Source organism: Microtus oregoni, unplaced genomic scaffold (assembly GCF_018167655.1).
Source record: "Microtus oregoni isolate MIOR12 unplaced genomic scaffold, Mior012 000023F_ref0000262, whole genome shotgun sequence".
In the NCBI taxonomy this organism is placed as follows: Eukaryota; Metazoa; Chordata; class Mammalia; order Rodentia; family Cricetidae; genus Microtus; species Microtus oregoni.
Genome location: NW_024543082.1, coordinates 21647741 through 21665248, shown reverse-complemented (window position 1 = coordinate 21665248; position 17508 = coordinate 21647741). Strand labels below are relative to the sequence as shown.

At 40.0% G+C, this 17508-nt stretch overlaps 1 protein-coding gene across 6 annotated transcripts in view; it reads left to right on the top strand.

The window, feature by feature from the left end:
• LOC121461879 (limbic system associated membrane protein) overlaps nt 1-17508 on the top strand; it is a 2099220-nt gene that overhangs the window by 2032306 nt on the left and 49406 nt on the right. For all 6 annotated transcript variants that reach the window (XM_041673213.1, XM_041673212.1, XM_041673214.1 and 3 more), the window contains one exon: nt 16610-16744. In XM_041673213.1, the coding sequence (XP_041529147.1) occupies nt 16610-16744 (135 nt within the window). The remainder of the gene's footprint in view (nt 1-16609; nt 16745-17508) is intronic.

Sequence of the window (17508 nt, the reverse complement as noted above, 5' to 3'; positions counted from 1 at the left end):
GTAGCTGCAGTGAGGTCCCCATGATAGAAATGGGATACAAGGTGAAGCTGCAAACTTCCAAGTGAGCTGACTGGTCAGTTACCCGGACTGAGATTAAAATGGTTTTAGCACAGGGCTAAGATATTTTCACACAACAGCATTTTTCTCTGATGCCAATAAATGTTTGAGTGCACTTAAGTGTTTTGTTGCGATGCTATATAGGAAAACTCATAAGCCCAATATGATCCTATGGTAATTATTTATTAGTTATCACCTGCTCTCTCCATCTGTAAAAGTTCTCCATAAAGACTCTATTAATTGTATTTGTATGAGGAGACAATTTTGAGATTCATAAACATCAGCATCACCTCCTGAAGGAGGAGGTGCTAAGCCAATCGGGAAGTTCAGAAGTTCCCAGTGAGTCAGGCGAGACACTGAGTTTTTCTGGGATTAAGAATATATTAAAGAAAAAATGAATTAGGGAAGGAGTGAATTTTATCTACATCCACCTCCAGCCATTTCCTGTAAGACTTGTCATTTGGTTCATTAAAGAAGCTCAGTTTGGATCTTCCTTCAAATATTCAAGTTGAAAAGGGCATCATAGTAGCAGGCTCAGAGACTTCTGCCTAAAGCTATTCAGCTTCTAATTGCTAACAGAAATACAAGACTCAAAGAGACAATGATAGTGACCCTGACAGAAGATGAAGGGTAAGGTTCATATTGTAGCCCTTGCTGGGGAAACAAGTTAAAATTTCTAATCAGTACCTAGAACTTTGCAAAATGAGTCTATGGAGTAAAGAATTGATAGGAATATTCAAGTGAGTGTGCATACAAGCACTGCCGCCTTCAAGGTCCAGTTGCCCTCTTAGAGTGGAGAAAGAGCTTCTCGCAGCCAGCCAAATTCAACTCTCACTGGGTGGAGCAGGGTGAATTGGAACTGCAGTCATAGTTCTTTCCATATCTATAGGGAAAGTGAATGAGGTAAGGCGGAGAGATAATGTACATGCGTAGGGCACACATTGAAGCCTCCTCCTGTCCATCCACTTAATTGGGGAATTGGAAATTGTACTTGTTTCATATAATACTGGGGTTTTGTTGCTTTTTGTTTGGTTGATTGGTTTTGGGCTTTTGGGCTTGTATTTTATTTTGTTTTGTTTTGTTTTTTGTTACTACTCTCTTGTCATTGGGATTGGTGTCTTATTTGCCTATTACTTTGTCCTCATTTATGCCAGAAATGGAAACATCTCAGAATTTCTCTTTTCCTCTCTCTCTCTCTCTCTCTCTCTCTCTCTCTCTCTCTCTCTCTCTCCAACATACCTTTAGGATTCAGCCACAAGGGGTAGTAAGGCTTTCTCCATACTGAAATTATAAAATTAATTCGTTTTTAAAGCGCTTTACTATAGCAGTAATACATGATCTATGCTGAAAATGTAAGCAGTGTACGGTAGCATAAGAAGAGGGGCCCTGCCAGGTGTTTGTGGCACATGACTTTTATCCCAGCACTCGGGAAGTAGAGGCAGATGGATCTCTGTGAGTTTGATGCTAGCCTGGTCTATAAGAGTTAGTTCCAGGACAAACTCCAAAGCTACAGAGAAACCCTGTCTAAAGCTAGAAGAAGTAGGAAGAGGAGGAGGAGGAAGGAGAAGAGGAGGAGAAGAAGAAGAAAGGGGGGGGCTAAGTGTAAGGAAGATTTTAGCCACAGGCTTCTGTCACTAACAGTTCTATGGTCCATAAGTAAAACTGTTGACAGCACTACTTAATCATCATTATCCTTCACATGTAAGCAAGTGCATCAAAAATTATGTATATGAAGATATTTGTTTCTGTGTGCACATGAATTTGTAAGTGCAAAGAATATATTATAGATAATGTTATATTGTCAATGTGACTAGGTAGCATAGTATTACATATTACATGAACTAAACTGTACATAAACTAATTGTGCAAACAAGAACACAAAGCACTGAATAAGCACAAGGCATGATGGTAAAAACTTTGTGATGATCCTTTTCTTATTTTGCTTTATGACTCAGCCAGCTACATGCCCAGACAAATAGAGATTAATTTTCCTGTGTATAGTTTTCTTATGATGACCTTCAGATTGCATTCTGTTTTATTCCTTCACATGACATGTTTGAGGAATTATTCCTGATGCTTTTGCAGATGTCATGCTTACAATGTGCTATCACATTGCATGGCTGTAAAGCAGGGCATGTCCTCTCCTAAGAATGTAGGTACTTCTGGTGTTCTGAACATCACTGCATGGGTCTGGACTCACTGGTCCATTAGAACATGTGTAGCTAGAGGAGATGTGGCCAAACACTTCCCCAAAATGTCAAGACATCCTTCTGGGTTGAAGCTTTAGCTCTATAAGTAATGTGATCCCATTGGGTCATAGATACCACAAATCTGTTCTTCATTCTGTCATTTGTATATTTTTTGATGAAAGTTTTATACTATGAGAAAAAGTTTATATTTTATGTGGTCAAATAATAAATTTCCTTTTTGTGGCTTTTTATTTCATACTTTATTTAGATGCTATCTTCTTCAATTTAATCAAGGCATTATTGATTTGACTTTTAATATACTTAGAGATTCTTTTTAATTTTGTGGCCTTTGATCCATCTAAATGTGGTTTGGTGCATAAAATGAAAATACTGTTGTGGTTATTGTTTCAAATATAATAACCCATTGTTTCAAAAATAATTTCCACAGTGGGACTAGAAGGCCACCCAATATGTTGCTGTTTATAACATCATCTTTGTTACTATTGCTGCTACAAAAAGACTGAGGAAGCACAATTTGAAAAGAGCAGATCATTTTGGAACTCAGTTTCAGAAATTTGTTTATGTTTATTTGGCTTCATTGTGTTATCCCTGTGGTGAGGAAAAAAATGGGGTGTGGTGGGGCAAAGCCCTCATTGGTGCCAAAAGCAAAAATGAGAGGAAGGGGTTGGGTGGCAAGCATCCCCTTCAAGGAAATACCCCTGGGAACCCATCTCCTTCAACCGGTTCCACTTCTAACATTTTCTACCACAAGGAAAAGCCCCAGAAAGCTCAAATTCCATGGGTTCAAGGACTAATGTAATAATGAAGTCAGAGTCTTCATAATCCAATCCCTTCCCAAAGCCCCATGTCTGAACATTGCGGGGGGCAATGGTGTCAACTCAAGAGCTTTTGGGGGCAGCTCAGTTACAAATTATAATTTTACCAATTATAATACTCTACTGTGATTTTTGTAAGTAGGACCAGCAGAAAGAGCCACATGGCTTAGAAATAAAAATATCAAAATAAACTTAATGCAAATTTTTGGACTTAGAAACAATAGCTAACTGATAGACAAATAATTGTGGTGTGAATATAATAACTGATTCCTAAATCGAAAGAATCAAGATTGCAAAAAATAAAAGAATCTCCTCTACCTTAGTCTACAAACTGACCATAAGCAAATACAAGTTACCAAATATTTACTTTTGAATTATAAAATAATGAACATGTAGAAACGATAGGAAAAATGCTGAAAAGGGACTGTTTATATCAGCAACTAAAATATATTATAAAGCAAGAAAATTAAAGTGGTCACATATAGACAGAGGGGTAAACAAAAGACATAAAATAATACAGAACAAAAAACAGACAGAATCAGACAAAATCTTAATTTGTAAATAGAAGCATTTAAGATACAATTCAGTCTTAAAATTATTAAAGTTCGAGTTCTAGTCTCAAAGCCTTTAATCCATTTCCTTTGTTTTCTACTGCTCTGGTGTTTTGTTTTTGAGACAGGGACTCACTCTTTTCCTCAAACAATCTAGATCAGTGGGTGTAGCTGGTCTCAAACCTGTGGTGATCCTCCTGCCCCAATCATCCAAATGTGCTGGGATTGCAGATGTGAGCCATGACACCCATCATTTTCTTTATTTCTATGTGAATTAAATTCAGGACCTTCCTCTGACCCTAAAGAGAATGTAGGTTCCGTGGGAGCAGTAGATGGCGCATTTCTCTTTGTCTATACTTCCTGGTTCACCAAGGGGCAGGAGCACAGCAGTAGACACCTGTTGATGACTGCTCATGCTAAGAAGCTGTGCTCGTATTCCATCCACAACTTTCAAACCTGCATCTAACTATTCAGGCCTTTTTATTCTAAAGAATCCTACTTTGAATAGTTAATCTTATTTAACATTCCAAGGTAGCCCATATCTATCCCCTTCACTCAATGGATAGTTGATTTCTTCTTTCTGTTTATAGTTATTTTCCCCAGAATTCAAGGCCTCAGAAAAAAGCAGAGTGAAATATCAAGACAACAGGTATAGTTCGCTCTGGTTCGTAGCCCATTGTTTATAAATGCCTTTAAGTACGATTCCCAACAGATTCACACACTATCCCTCTCCCTCACCCAGTCCACAGGCGAGTGGGTCTGACAGCTTTGGCTCCTTGCTCCCTACACAATTTCATTAGCGAGAAGCCTGTAAGGGTGGCCACTTCCTTCCAGCATCCATGTGTCAGGCTGAGAACATCTTGTGCACTTCTTTCATTTCAGCCATTGAAACTTCCAGTGGCCTTTTTTCTCCCTTTGTTTTTATTTAAAAAGAAGGAGAAGAAATATCCGCACGCTGTGGTTTTTAAATGAAGTGACTTGTCAAGCTGGAGACTGTAGCGGTAATCTGAAAGGCAGTAAATTCGGCGACCCCACTTGCTCTGACAGCCTGTCCAGCACTTGAAGCAGAAATAGCAGTGGAGACAAATAGCTGCTGTTTTCCTATTAGACTTTGGCCCAATGGCCTCATAGCCTTCCTTCGTGCCTTGGCCCAGTGTGGGCCATCAACTCCTTTAAAGAGCAGGTAGCAGCTCCCCTCTTTGTTCCCACTTGGTTTAGATGTGCACTCATGAGGCTCCTCCCCAGCTGTGATCCACCTGCTGCATAGAAAGGTTTAAAAATCCCAGGAAGAAATTGAAAGGTGTAGGCAGGCAGAGGCCTGCAACCCCAAATGAATGTGGCTAGCTAAGGCAACCGCCAGCTTATACATGTTGGTATAAAATGAAGACGCTAATTGCCAGAGCCCTCATTATTGTTACAGTGACCCCTGAGCCTTACCAAAGGTCGTCCACTTTATGTTAACTTCTGGAAACCACAAAAACATCTGTTAGTTCATGGATAGATATTTTTCTTTCTGCTCTATACTCCCCACCTTCGTCTCCGCTTTTCATTGTCTGTGTATTGACGTTAAGCAAGAATAGTTCTCTAAATTGGATCGAACACCTCATTCAGCAATGAGTCTGTCCCAGAAAAGGAACTGGAATTTAGGGGTGAACTCAAATGTGACATGTTAGCATCCAGACCTGTAAAGAAGGAATGCAGAGGCCAGAAAGGGTGGCCATGTTTTGCTTCGCTTTAATTGCATTTCAAAAGCTTCTTCGGCAGCTCCAGGACTCTGCCTAGCTGAGCTTCCACAGCGCAGCTGCCCTGCTGGGTTTAACACACTCACTTACAAAATGCCAATTGATTTATGTGACTCTTGAAAACAGCAACTGCTGCTCTCATCTCTCTTGATATTTAATCCTCAGCCGTGGCAGAATCGCTAATAACAGGTCGAGTATTGCCCCTGCCGTTTTGATGACAATGGTAAAAGATCTTGGTTGTTGCTGCCTCTGTCCAGCAACTTATATCTTCTCCTCACTCCCCACCCCATTACAATGTAATCTTGCACACAATCACCATCCACAGGAATTCTCACTTCTATTGTGTTCCCAAAGGACTCGTCTAAGTATTTTTTCCTTTTTTATCCAATTTTAACTGTTTGCTTCTTCTGTCCTGCATGCTTAATGATGATGCTGAGGTAGGAGAGTGAAATTGCTTTATGATATAAAGTTTGTATTAGTTCCAGTTTCTGCCGCTTTGGAGAACAAAATCCAAACAACACTTCAATGCCTCTTGCAAAACCTCCCTGATTATATCAGGCCATAGTATATAGCATCATGGGAAAACATGTACAAAAGGGAGCTCATGGGATAAGAGAGAGGGAGTTAAGCTTGCTCTTCTGTAACAATCTCCTTTAAAAAAAAAAAACTAACCGGATTCTGTAAGAAATTCCTTCCATGGACAGTGCTCCAATAACCCAGTTACCTCCTGCTAAACCACAACTCTTACAGGTCCCACCACCTAATGTCCACACGTGGGAAACCAAGTTTTCTAAGACACAAATCCTTCCTTGAGGAGCTTACTAAAAGCACACGTAAACCACAGCTATGATCCATCAGACAGGTGCTCTGCATCCCCATTTCTACTGGTTTCAGCTGCCATTGTTTAGAAACTTAGCATTTATATCCACTTTTATCCAGAATCTCACAGCAACTTGAAATTTTCAAGCAACCATGGATGATAGTCCACTCCACAGGATGTCCCGAGAAGACCTCAGACCTACCAATACCAACTGTATCAATGAAATAAAACATCCCAATCTACAAAAGCCTCCTTGCTTTATTCCCCAAGTGATGTCAAATGCATTTGTACCAGGAAGTTATTAGGTTCTGTGGTGGTTTGAATGAAAATGGCCCCCATAGGTCCATAGGGCCTGGCACTATTCGGAGGTGTGAATTTGTTCAAAGAGTTGTGTCACTATGGAGTAGGCTTCGAAGACTCAGAAACTCGAGTGGTGAGCAGTATGTCATTCACTTCCTCCTGTGTACAGATCCCGATGTAGAACTCTCAGCTCCTTCTCTAGCACCATGTCTGCCATGCTTCCCACCATGATGATAATGGACTAAATCTCTGAAACTATAAGACAGCCCCAATTAAAGGTTTTCCTTATAGGTGTTGCCATGGTTATTGTGTCGCTTCACACCAAGAGAAACCCTAAGACAGCTTCCAACAAACACGAAGTGGTTAGAATACATTTCTTCACAGAAGAAGGAGGAGGAGGAGGAGGAGGAGAAGGAGGAGGAGGAGGAGGAGGAAGAAGAAGAAGAAGAAGAAGAAGAAGAAGAAGAAGAAGAAGAAGAAGAAGAAGAAGAAGAAGAAGAAGGAGAAGTAGTAGTCTTATAAAACTTTGTAAATATACTTCAACCAGTTAGGATTGAAGTATGTGACCCAAATTCTTACTTTCTGCCCTCGTAGATGATATTTCCACTTCCTCTCTTTGGACCCAGATTTCACCTTGGCATTGTTCTCACCATGGTAGTGTAAGCAGCAGCCACTCAAAAATAATTATGGGGACTTCTTTGACATCTTTTAAGAAACAGCCCTCCACTTTCAAAGCAATCACATAAAGGTTTATCACAGTGCCAAGAAACAATTGGCAAAAATAAATGAGGCTACTGAGCTGTGGAGGTGGCCTGCAAGAATGAAGACTGGAGTTTGGATCCCTGCTACCCAATACCAGTTGTGCCTGGTAGCCAGCCTGCGATTCTAGCTTTCTAAAGGTGGACAGAGAATTCCAAGAGCTGGCTAGACTAGACAAGTAAACAAGTTCTGGGTTCAAATTAGAGACCTTGTCTCAATATATAAAACAGAGAGTGACTGAAGAAGACGCCTGATGTCTTCCTCTGGCCTCCACAAGCACAAATGTGTACAAGTTGGTGCATATACTCACATCCATGCATGTGTAAAACACACTTGCACATACACAAAAAGAGAAAAAATGATGTTGGTATGTAAAGGACTTCAGGTAAATGGAGTTTTAATGAGACTTATGAGATTCTATATTTAAAAAAAACATGTTTCTCTGGAATGAAATAAAAAAGAAAGGAAAGAGGAAGAGAGGAAGGAAGGGAGGGAGGAAGGGAAGAAGGGAGAAAGGGAGAAAGGGAAGAAGGGAGGAAAGAGTAAGAAATGAATGGGGAGGAGAGAGAAAGGCATGCAAGGGAGAAGAGGTCAGGGGAGAAGGAAGGCACACTGTGGGAGCAGGATAATCAGGTGAATGCTTGACTGAAGCAAATCAGAACCCATGCTGTCACTCACATCTATGAGTGCAGTCCCACAGGTCCTCCTTCTCTTAAGCAAGAAGGCCACTTCCTTTGTGGTTGCCCAGTTGACCCTTGTGTTTTTCACTTGACTTCCAGAATCTCCTTGCCAATGGTAAATCCGTTGCTCGAGGCTTCTAGGGCTTCTTTGCTTAGTGCTGGCATTTTCATGTGCCAGTGGTTTCTAACACTAATGGGGGAATTTCTAAAAATAGATGAGCAAGGCCAAATTTTCAACTGCCATTTTTCACACTTACTGCTTTGTTTGGTTCTCTCAGCAAAGAGGTTAAGTGAAGTGTACAGATGAGGGCTGTGTGTTTCCCTGTGTGTCTCTAGCAGAATTCCATTCATTGCTTTGATAACCCCCTAGTTCCCTGAACTCACCCTCCTATTTTATACACTGGAGGAAGAAATTCACACGATTCTAGAAAACTATGAACTAAGCAAACTCTAGCTTCCCTCAGCAATGTAAAATTATAAAATATAAATTATAAAAGAATTTTGTACTTAATTTTCATCTTGAACTTCAAAACACCACAGATCTGGTTTAAACATCAGCCCTTTGTTTCATTATAAACTTGGGCAACTTCCTATACCACTCTAAACCTGTGTCCCACATCTAAAAGTGACGTTAGGGATATCATGACTTGATATAAGATATCTTGAATATTATTGCTCAATGTATTAGCAGCTTGTTCTGAAGCAAGTACTAAGTAGCATCTCATTTGACACCCGTTCTGATATCTGGGCTAAGTGAGCACCTTTAGAGGGAGTTCCAAAATAAAGAACTGGACAGAAAAAATGGATAGTAGCAAATAAAGTGAGAGACTTTATTAGGGAAAAATACACTTCCAAAGAAGGAACCCAACCTGAGCAGAAGAAAGGGTTGGTGGTTCTATGGTGCCCACTGTAAAAGGACAGAGCTCTGGGTCACATACATGGGGTTTTGGATGCAATTTTCATAGCTCTGTCTTTCTTGCACTTGCTGTACGGTATATGCTGCTCTACATACAGTTCCATGCATCCTATGTCTCATTAGCATCTTGGATTTAAGATTTATTTTATTTTGAAGTGTGTGTGTGTGTCTGTGTGTGTGTGCGTTCCTGCACATGTGTGTGCATGCTTCTATTCACATATGGATGCAGGTGCCCATGAAGGCCAGTAAAGGGTGTTGGATTACTTGGAGATGGAGTGAAAGGTGGTTGTAACCTGTCAACATGAATGCTAGTATCTGAACTCAGGCTCTCTGCAAAAGCAGCAAGTACTCTTAGGAACTGGCCCATCTCTCCAACACCAAAATAGCAGTATTTCTTTGTTGTTTTGACTGCCATGGCAATTGAATCCAAGGCCTTAAACACATCAGACAAGCGCTCTACTGCTGACCTACATCCTCAGCACTCCTCAGCATATTAGATATCCGTTGAGGGGTGTGTATTTCAGTGTTATAATGAGTTACGGGTCACCTTCAGACTCGCTAGAATGCCTCTGTATCTGTGCCAATGACTCCAGCCGGTTTTGGCCTCACCTTTGGGCTTTCTAATTTTCTCTTTGTTAACAGTGTCTTCTCATATGCTAACTATGTAGGCTTTGTGTAAGGTTTTCTGAAGCTTACTCACTTAAATCCCTGCCTCAAATCTGCACTATTTCATGAATTGTCAATAGGGTCCAACATTTTATTACATCAGGTAATATCAGCTATTCCTATTTAATATAATGCACAACATGGGTATAACATATTTATATATAACATACAATATATGTGTATTATATAATATTATTATATTAAAATATATAGCACACATTATATAATATATATTCCATGGAGAGCTAAATATAGATGATCTCGATTTTATTCTAACACCAAGTATCACTGTCAGTATACTAGTGTGCATGCAGCAAAAAATTTCAAGACCCAGAACTGAAAAGGATGTGTGGATGGTGACCTCACGTGGGATGCTGAGCTTAAACAATGTCAGCTAGCTGATATTGTGTGTGAAAACAAAAATAGGAATTAACTTGGTCTGTCTGGATGCCAGATAATAAAATCCGGGGTGTTCCTATTTAGTCCAAGCTGATTCACGAAGGCAAAGACAATTGTGAGAGTCTCCTGGCTTCATACTTGTCACTGGTTTCTGACTACACTCATGGGGGATGCAGAAGGGAGGAAGCCAATTTGTATATTCCACTGTTGTGTTTTGCTAATCAAATAAGGAACATTGGTTCTATAGGAGTAACTCACCCCTTCCTGTCCACCCAATGAAAACATCTCAATGGTCCAATACCTCTCAAGGGAGCTCATTCTTCTTTCGTCCATTTGTCTAACACATTCTCATAATATTCTTGAATGGATCCCTTCCACACGATTGCTGGTTTTTCTTCATTTCCTTCAATTCACCACCATGTTCCTTGTCTGCTTTGATTGCTGTTGCCTCCCATCATTCATCATTCCCTGCCAAGTTGAAAAGTGGGGATGAGAAGAGGTTTCCCCTGGAGGATCACAGCATTGTCAAATACCAAAGGGTCTCTCAGATGGAATATAAAGCTGAGAAAAAAAGCTTAAAAGGATCCAGAGAGAAACACAGTGGAGATATGAGCAAAACCCCCGTGTGGGCATCCTTCGATTTGTTAGGGGTTTTTCCCTCTTCCTTTTCTTAATATTTTTGTGTAGGGTGTGTAGTGTAGAAATATAGAGAAGGAATAAAAACAGGAACACATAGGCATGTCCTCATGAAAGCACAAAAGAAACTGTAAGTACAGATACTTGAACAGATACTTGTTACAGCATTTGAAGTCCACCCAGGAAGCTTCAAATGGCTTCATTGATTTATGATACTTTTTCCTTTTGTGTATGTATATAGAAGTTGAAAGCTGGCCTCTGCTGTCATTACTCTCATCTCCAAACACAGATGCATAAAACACAAATATTCACATACCCCACAAGATAAATTTTAGTACTTTGCATTTCCTTAAATTCTGCGTGTGCTTCTGTTTATGGCTAATGTAATATTTACCACTTATGTGTAAATATTCAAATTTAGGTGAGTAAAAAGATTGCCGTTTCAAACAATTTTTCTCCTTAAAGAAAGATTAATCTGCTAAGTTGCTTTAAAACTCTTCTTGGAGCACAGAAAGAAATGATTTGTCTATTTCGAAACAGTCGAGAGTCCTCTGAATTCTGCATTGCAAAACCCATAAAACACATTTATCAAGTTTTATGAATTGCACTTCTCGAATCTCAAATAAAGAAAAAAGAATTATAAATCTCTTACTGAGTAATGAAGTAGCAGGCCTTTAAAATGTACTGTTTTATGTCTAACAGAAGAAAAGTTGTCATATCCTAGGAAAAAATTAAGAAGAGCCTACTGTGTTAATTAGAGGGCCAGTGAATTTCCATATTAAAGTTCAATTTAATAATTCTCCCAACCCCCGTCTCTCTGTCTCTGTGTCTCTCTGTCTGTGTCTCTGTGTTTCTCTGTCCCTGTCTGTGTGTGTAAGGGGTGGGAGAGGAAGGTAAGAAAATAAGGAAGAAAAGAAGAGGGAGAAGAAAGAAAAAGAGCGAGCTCCATAGATGGGGATTTAGTTGCAAATGACTGCGTGCTTACAAGGACTAGTTGACCTTGCAAACTCAATTTCACCAAAGCAGATATTGTCTTCAGCATAGCACCTGGTATCCTCTAATAGGTGTTATTTCTAGCTGCTTTGCCTCTACACTGGGGAACACCAAAGAGAATGCTTTCCTCTTACCATTAGCTCTGGCCTCCTCTTTCTGACTCTTGAGGACCTATTACAAAAACTAACAATGCACCCCTTGAGTAAACAGAAACTAAAGGGGACCATCTTAATTGGGAGCAAGAGTGTGAAAGGTAGAGACAGGGAAGAAGACAAGGAGTTATTTGGCCTAGAGCAGAATTATTGCCAGAAGTGCAAAATTAAGCAAAGGGTAATAAACTAAACAGCAGACACCAGAATAAACATAACACCCAATAGAGTGAGCAAAGTGGTTGAGATGTTTAAAATTCAAAAATGTTGAGATTGACATTTTAAGCAAAATTTATTCAGGGCAGACAGTAACAGACCAGGCTAAAGGAAAGATTTAATTTGCAGCTATTGGGCAAGTTCTGCAGAGTTTAAATGACTTCACTTTTGGACCTCAGACATTTGAAATTTTTGAAAGGACAGAAAATGATGAGGGAATCTTTCAGTGGGTAGTAGCTAAGAGTGTGACTGATGGAGACCCTGCCTCCATGGGCAGACACGCAATGAGTCCAAGGAAAAGCACAGGAGACTAAGAATTGCACTTTAGCATCTCCTGGTTCACAATTCATGTGGTTTATTGCATGCTTTAAAACAAAAATTGCAGTTGCTGAGACCCAAGGAAAAGCATCTTGTCAGGCCTGTGTCTGCAGGGGTTCAGCTGGTTACTGAAGCAGTGACTCCACATAGCATTTACATCCTCCGGACATAACAAGCAATGCCCCTGACCAGCCTTTAACAGCAGCACACTCTGCCCACTCACAAAATAGTATTCTATTAGGATCTTTAAAAAGGAATAGCTTTTATGATGGCTTCCATCCTTGGCTCCATCCATTCTCATGAGCTATTTGAGGTGTTATAACTATCTCCAGTACCAGCTTCTCTTGCTTAATTCTGTTCAGCTATGACCCAGCCCATCAGGACAGCTATAATGAAAAACTGTAGGTGGCTCACAAACAAAAGGAGCTTGTTTCTCAAAGTTCTGGAGTTGGGGAGTCTAAGATCAGCATGCCCGCATATACACTGTCTGGTGAGGGCTCATTTACTTGTTCATAGGAAGCCTGTTGTATCCTTATGAAGGGGCCCATTCTCATATTCTTATTATCTCCTCAAGATTGACTTCCAAATTGCATCACATTGTAGATTAAGTTTCACCATTCAAATTATGGAAGAGCCAACTATTAAACCAGTATCAAACTATCTTAGTAAGCACTTACTGATTTCCTAATCTATGGCAAACATCATGCAACTTCATGGGGAGGGTATGCGTAAGAAAGATCCCAGGAGGCTAACCATCTGGAACTTTGAATTTCTGGCAAGACCTGTGCTTCCTGTCCTATTACTCTGAACTAATGAGAAATTCTTGAGTGAAGTCATAGATATAATGACAGGTATATCTTGTGGGCTTAGGCAGAATATAATAGCAAGAATGCCAGAAATGCCTGACTTTCAACTAGAGGATCCAGGAGAAAGAAAAGGGAAAAAGACAAGGTATATACAGAGGTCTTATTCAATATTGTAAATAGGTATCAGCCTGGGTGAAGGAGGGAAACTCTGGTTGAATGAGAGGAAACTCATGTACTTTGTTCTACCAGAACTTCTCCACTCTAATGAGAATCTAGCCAGGTGTTATACTCTGGAAATAGAGGTAGCACTAGAATGGGGGAGGCTGTCATGGGTGGATAGAGAACATATACCTCCCTTATGTGTATTATCATGGAAAGAAAACCCCCTTTCCTTCTCACATCATATTGGGGAAGTTCTTCTATAGGTATGAGTCTGAAAGTTTTTCTGGTGGGGATCTGATTTATTGACCACTGATCAGGAAAATAAACTAGATTAACATGTGCATTTGATGTATAAGAATTCTAGACCTAAATCCAGTAAATATGGCTTTATTTTCTTTCATTCTTTTAATATTTACCCTCAGATTTCCTTTTTCTCAAACTAGTCAAGCCTGAGTGAATACTGCCCAAAGTATCTCTCTCCCAAAACAGGCTTATTTCTTTAAAAAAAAATAAAATAAAATAAAAAAGAATATAAGGAAGGGATCCATGGCTCTTCCTCCTTTTCTTGACATGTTATGAAGATTGAAAAGAATGCAATGTTTCAACCATTCTCAAGCCTATTCCAATTCTGATTCTCTTATTGAAGATTCCAAACTCAAGAATTAGGTTTGTGAGTGTGGAAGAAGGCTAGGGGAGAAATCTGAGAAGTTCTATAGTCATCTTTAACACTTCTTATAGGTAGTGTTTCTCTGTGTCCTAGCAGCTACTCCCAAATAACCACTCAAATACTTTTTATTAATTATAAATGTTGGCCCATAGCTCAGGCTCATTGCTATCTAACTCTTACATTTTGAATTAACCCATATTTTTTATATACTCTCTGCCATGTGGCGGTACCTTCTTTCAACATTGAACGTTCATCTTGCTTCCCTCTGCATCTACTCATAATTCCCAAGACTTGGCCCTTGTTCCTCCCAGCAGTCTCTCTATACTGAAAATCCTGCCTAGCTATCCACCAATCAGCTTCGTATTAACAAGGAGAGCAATACATTTTCATTATGTACAGAAGGATTATTCCACAGCTGCTTCTTGTTATACTCTATCATAACTCTTAGACCCAATCAAGCAACCTCTCATATGGTCTACATGTTCTACATTCTACATCTGGAATATAAATTCCTCTCTGGATACATGCTTGAAGATGGGGAAGGAGAAACACAGGCATAAATTATTCATTTGTAAAAAAAATATCCCAAGATACATCTTAGAGCAATGGCACAGTACTTTCACCACGAGCATGTGCTACCCAAGGTACACTAATCCAAACCAAATCATTTTATATTATTACTGTCTATTCCCCGTTTCATTTACTTTTCTCAAAGGTTGGTGGTTGGAAGGGTTTTGAAGCTTCTAGTATTCCTAACAGTTGTGTTCTGCTGGAAGTCTAGTTAGCAGATTTGAAGCTTGGTTGACATACTGAAACAAAGAGTTCATGTCCATGCTGGCTGGATGTTATGTTGATTTGGCCATTAGGGGATTTTTTAGGAAAGGAACAGCTTGTGGCATTTGAGCAGAGTCATTAATTGGTACCATTTAGTGTAGCATGACGAGGAGCAAGATTCCACTATGGGGGCAGGACTGTTTTAACACCCTTCCCAGCTGCTCTGTGCTAACCCAGTGTGCAATGGAATTGTGCATTTGGGTGAGTGAGTGATGTAGAATTTAAAGGTCACAAATCTCTCTAAACTAGCTAAGCTCTCTCTGTTGCACAACCTCATTGTCCACTTTCTTTTTTCCCCTTTAATGCCCCCCAACTTTTTTCTTCTTTCAATCTATTCAAGAAAAAAATGTTTATTTTATCAATTAGGTTCCATAAGAGAATTTAAAAGGTTTCCTATATAGTTTTTTTTTTTGTGGAAATAAAAACACTCAATTTTGTAAATTTTTGCAAAATGGGGCCTCTCTGTCTCCAGTTCCAATAGTTAATCCCATGGGTGTGTAGTTCCCTACACCAATAGTTAATCCCATGGGTGTGTAGTTCCCTACACTCAGACTTGGTAGCAGAGTCTGTCTTCAAACATATCCTGCTGCACATTCGCAGGCTTGAAAGCCTGGATGGTGATATCAAAAAGACAACATAGCATCAAGACAAAAATTAGCACAAGGTTTAGTTTTAAAGATTTATATTATATCCATTTTTAAGTGTGTGTGTGTGTGTGTGTGTGTGCATGCATGTAGTAATAGGGATGGCGGGGCTGCATCCCCAGCACCCGGCCGCCCCTACAGCTAGCTTTACCCAAAATAATTACACGGACACTGTATTCTTTTAATCACTGCTTGGCCTTTCTGCCCTAGCCCTTACTGGCTAATTCTGATATCCCGATCAACCCATCTCTAATAATCGGTGAGAACCGGTCTTACCGGGAAGATTCTAGCCTAGTCCATCCTGGGTCGGAGCTTCATGCCGGGAGCGGGGCATGGCGTCTCTGCTGAGGCGTCTGCTCCCGAGAGAGCTGTGGAGTCTCTGACCTCACTTCCTCTTCCTCCCAGCATTCTGATCTGTTTACTCCACCTACCTATGTCCTAACCAATAAAATGGGCCAGGGCAGTGCCTTTATTAGCCAATGACCTTCCTCCATCACATGCACACACAACACGTATGTGGGAGTGCCTATAAAAGCCAGAGGAAAGCATTCCTGGAAACTGGAGTCATAGGTGCTGTGAGCTTCATGATGTGCTGATATTTGAACTTGAGGCCTATGAAAGACCAGCAAGCTCTCTTTCATACTGAATCGTCTTTCCAGTCCTGGCACATCATTTTTGTGGAAAACAAGATTCATATAATCAGAAGGCTGGTGTTTGTCACAAGCAAGTCATTCTCTTTCTAATAGCTACTGTGGAATAAGAGCAAAACTCATAGTGTAAGGATGATAACAGTGCCTCACGAGTAACTCTGGTGATTCGTGCTCGCCTGCCCCTACCTGTTGCCAACACTTCATCAATGACCGACAATTATGAATGTGTCAGCACTCTCAACTCCTGTCTTCTTGTTATCAGGACAGTATTGAAAAGGGATGTGTGTGGTCCCTGGAGTCCGCAAAGAACAGAGTCAACATTGCTTCTGGGGATTTAACCCAGCGTCATGACCTTGTATGGCTTCATTCTATTCCAGCTCCCGTTTCCCCATTCTCTACCTGGTTTTCCCCAGAACACTTTGTATTTAATCAAGTTCACAAGAAACTTTTTCTTGGGGTCTGTGTCTATAGAATTTGACTTCAGACAAAGCATGTTGTCAAATTATTGAAAAACCTTTCTGATTCATTGTTTCTTTTTAAAAAAAAATGGGGGGAGAGAAGCAATCTGCAGCATATTTTAGACTTAGAAAAAAAATCATACAATTGTTTGTTTTTTCAGGAAGAGAATTTGAAGGAGAAGAAGAATATCTGGAGATCCTCGGCATCACTAGGGAGCAGTCGGGCAAATACGAGTGCAAGGCCGCCAATGAGGTCTCCTCTGCGGACGTCAAACAAGTCAAGGTCACTGTGAACTGTAAGTACACCAACAGCAGGTGTTCCATGCTCAGGGTGTATCTTCTCTTCTAGAGAACTCTATAGATTCCATTATCGAAAGCTCCTAGCATTTCAAGCAGGTCTTCCTCTGGCCAGGGAAGCACATTTATACACTGGACACTTCCAAGGGCAAGACTTGGCCTTTGAATTTGATAAATCAACTCTTCTGATTCTAAATATAACCAATGATACATTTCACAAGAGCCTTGGTCTTTTATTCAGACTGAAATTAAGAAAACATGATCAGACACCACTCAAATTTCTGGCAGTCACTGCTGTAGAGTCTGTGGATACCAAGGTCAAATTACTTTGGGAAAAGCAGCAATCCCTATCTATTTTAGCTGGAATTTTTATCTTAATGCATTGTTTGTCAGAAGAGAATAGCCCCAAGATTATATTTTATCCTCTGCTATTTAACTAATTGGCACTGGGAACAAATTCAAGCTCATTTGGTCAGATACTGTGTGTCCCTGATGGCTAACAGGGATGCCTGATAAGTTAATTTTGGTTATCTATTTCTCCTAAAGCCTGGGCATTAGAAATGAAGATTTTACTAAGATGCATAGGTAAGTGGGCATACTTTGAACTTGTCAGATGAAAGGTTTCTTAGATGTAGTTCAAAGCGCAAAGAGGGAGTAAGAGGGTATCTATAAGATGTGTGTCACCCAGCAAAGGAATTGAAAAATTGTTTATCTTACTCAATTAGCAGTGTCCTTAAAGATCATTCAAATTCAAGTTCCTATA